Source organism: Opisthorchis viverrini (assembly GCF_000715545.1).
Source record: "Opisthorchis viverrini unplaced genomic scaffold opera_v5_428, whole genome shotgun sequence".
Lineage (NCBI taxonomy): Eukaryota > Metazoa > Platyhelminthes > Trematoda > Opisthorchiida > Opisthorchiidae > Opisthorchis > Opisthorchis viverrini.
In genome coordinates, this window is record NW_008752071.1 from 305210 (window position 1) to 308641 (window position 3432).

A 3432-nucleotide genomic window follows, 5' to 3' on the forward strand; every position below is an offset into this window, starting at 1 on the left:
AGACCATGGATGGATTTTGGATCTTTTATTACATAGACGCGGTTCAGCACACAATCCACCGACTTGAATCCCGTCTCAGTTTCTGCAATGGTGTTCGTTCTCGTCCATCCTTTAGGAAGACCCATGAAAACAGTGTAATCAAAAGTGCAGACGTGTTCTATTTCACGGACTTGTCGGAAGTGAAAGAATCCACCGACTTGAATCCCGTCTCAGTTTCTGCAATGGTCCATGTTCTCGTCCATCCTTTAGGAAGACCCATGAAAACAGTGTAATCAAAAGTGCAGACGTGTTCTATTTCACGGACTTGTCGGCCCGAAGTGAAAGACATCAAATCACTCGCGTTCTCATGACGTAGTGCTAGCGTAACTGAGCTGCTCGAGGATTCGATGAATTCTCGAAGAATGACTGGGGAGCGAGGAAGGTCGAATTTGTAATACAGGCTTTTGGTTAGGTTATGACTGTCAGAGTCATCAAAAATATCATAAGGGTCCCTTATTAGTTTAGAGAACAGCACAATACAACTCACTGTGACATACTCCCAGTATTCATACGCTTCCGGCTTAGTAACTGTAAACACAACATATAGCCTAGTAAAGTTCCCCAATGGTTCACTCATCCTCTGATTTTCGATCGTTTTTAATTGCAATTTTTCCTCTTTGTTGGGTATACAGGTCTCGTAGGTCACTACCAGACTCACATCGGCGGTCAGTCCTCCATAGGCCAAATAGGAACACTTGAAAAGCATTGACACGGCAGTGGTCTCTATCGGATCCTCTTTCGTTCCCGAACCGCTGTGATTGGCACTGCCATAATCAACGGATAAATGTATTTTTGAGGGATCTGGTAAAACTACAAGACGACGTGGAATCACTTTGTCAAGTTCAGGACAATCTTGACAAGTATAGCACTGATATAACCCGGAATCTAGCTCGCTGGCTTCCCACTTGACCAGCTCAAATAAATTATGTTTCATAAAAGTACGCACCTCAAAGCTTTCGGGTGCCGGAATCGATACCGAGGTCTCATCCATTTTGTACTTACATCTAATTGTGCTCGATTTGGTATCATTTGCATGCCAAAACATTTTGATTCTCTCTCCCACATTTATGGTGCCACGCCATCCAACTTGCCACCTTGCGAGTTTAAATTCAGCAGAAATTCTTTCTTCCAGATCAGAAACTTGATGCTGAACTTTCTGATCTGGTTTGCTCAGGAGATGAATTATTCGATTATTAACGTCAAGTTCCACTTTGTTCCTGTCGATCTGTTCGTGCTTTGGATTGTAAGCACCTAGTGCCATTCCTCTGCTGTTCAGGACGATCATACATTGAAATTGAACTTGTTTGGCAATCAGAGTATACGAATCGACCATCTCCGGTGCACTCAACAAGTAGTCGCCCGGGTTTATGACCAACTTCTCAATGTGAAATGTACAAGGATTAGCAACAACAGACGTGTCTACACCTAATTCTTTATAAGTTGTTGTAGAACTCCAGCCGGCATACTCATTAACCAGTACAACGAAAGAGCCATAAATAAGACCCTCAACCATTTTATCTTTAACCCACTTGTCATTTGCTTGGTCTTGGTAAAGGTCAGCAAGTGATACAGATGGTCTTCGCAGTAGGTTTGTCAAGATGTGTTCACTAGTTTCGATAGATGAAGTGATGATCTTTGGGGAATTGTGTCTCAGCGCGACCAGTGTTCGCGAACTCACAACTCTGGAAAGGTGATTAGGCACATTGGGAAGGTGCTGAACCAAGTAAAATGTCTGGCTGTAATAATATGAGCATGTGAACTCACTCACCACGGCTTGAAGGTCATCGTATTCTGGCTCAATTGCATGTGAAGCTACAAAAATAAACATATCACCTAGGTCACGCGTGAAATTCGCGGTTTGTTTATAATTTCCGGGTATGCTATAGTTAATACGGTACCCATCATGGTTGTCTAGTCCCTTCGATAGCAAGTAAATACAGTTCGCGTAAACGGGGTTATTTCCATTGAAATACGATCGGTTGAGAACGTCCTGGGTGGGATAATTGTCCACGATTACGTCCTTTGGTGACAGGCTTCGTTCACTTAAATATGCATTAACGTCTTTTTTTCGCGGAAGCACGATGATGTAGTAGTCGGTGACAAAATTGTGATCTGGTTTCACCCCAGGTGGATTTCGGCATGTATACATCCCACTGTCTCGAATAGTTAGTTTACGCATTTCGAAATAGGGCTTTCCTGGTCTTGATAACATACGTTTGGTTTCTTGACAGTCATGCAACCTGGTTAGTCGCTTACAACAGTATCGCTCTATTGTGTGATGTATTTCATCTTCATCTATCCACAAGATTTTATCTTGTCCCTCCTGGAATATAGCATTCCTTCGCATGGTAAAACTAGTCATTTGGATTGCTGGATATTGAACTGAGTCAGGCCAGGACCAACGGTGATTAAGATCCCGCTCAACTATCCACTTTCTCAAAAAAGATCTTAATACTCCGTCAACAACTTTAGCAGATCGACTTTCATAGCTAAGAAACAATATCGCTTTTGTATGTCTCGCGAGCATTAAGCTGCCCTCCCAATTGCGAGAGTGCTGCCGGAATTTTGAATGCCATTGAATGCGATGGGTAAATGAGGTGTAGGTGCAGTTGGAATTTGTGACTCGGCTCTGAATTAGGGGAGTCTTCGTTATTTTGAAAGTATCGGTTTCTTTTCGGTAATAGATGTGCCAAAATTCCTTAGTTTGAAGGTCGGTAGAAAACATACACAGATTGAATGTCAAATTTGTGTACTCTTCGTGGTCAGCTTTTTTCTGTACCTGTTTTGGCTCCAAACGATGAATCTCATGCTCTTTCCTAAGAAACTGTCCTACCTTCGGCGGTTCGGTCCAGTGACCATACTTTCCGAATTGTGGGCAAACCACAGTATCGTTTCTATTGGGATGCGTAGAAAAGTACTTTTGGAGTGACTTTATCTCTTGTTGCTCACCACTGTCCCCTGTGTATCCACTATGCCTCTTCACAAGGAACAGGATAAGCAAGTTGTGTTCGTTAATGGCATTGCTTGCTGTGAAATACATCACCGAGCTGCCTGTTTGTACTGCCGAGTGAGGGAACTTGCAGGTTTCAGACTTTGACACCTCCTTACGGCAGCACGCATCTTCAAATCTACAACGGAAAATTATATTTCCTTGTCGAACATCTAGCGAGAGGATACTCTCAACAACGTTCAGGGGATCGGTTTGGAATGATATTACCTCTCCTTCGGTACTCATGTATGCAATGCCTCTGCTGGATCGATCGTCATTCATATATGTTGCGCCATGAGGAAAGTCCCAGCTATTCACCATAGTGTTGCAATATTCTTCTGCAAAAGTTGGGTGGTATAGTGCCATATGCATAAGACTCAGAATCTCGAGGAAGCACCAGTAAA

At 43.0% G+C, this 3432-nt stretch overlaps 1 protein-coding gene across 1 annotated transcript in view; it reads right to left on the bottom strand.

The window, feature by feature from the left end:
- Window positions 1-125, bottom strand: part of T265_10842 (hypothetical protein) — a gene marked incomplete at both ends in the record, with an annotated part of 22103 nt that extends 21978 nt beyond the window's left edge. The window contains one exon of the mRNA XM_009177326.1: window positions 33-125. Coding sequence (XP_009175590.1) covers window positions 33-125 — 93 coding nt within the window. The remainder of the gene's footprint in view (window positions 1-32) is intronic.
- Between the last annotated feature and the right edge of the window lie 3307 nt (window positions 126-3432).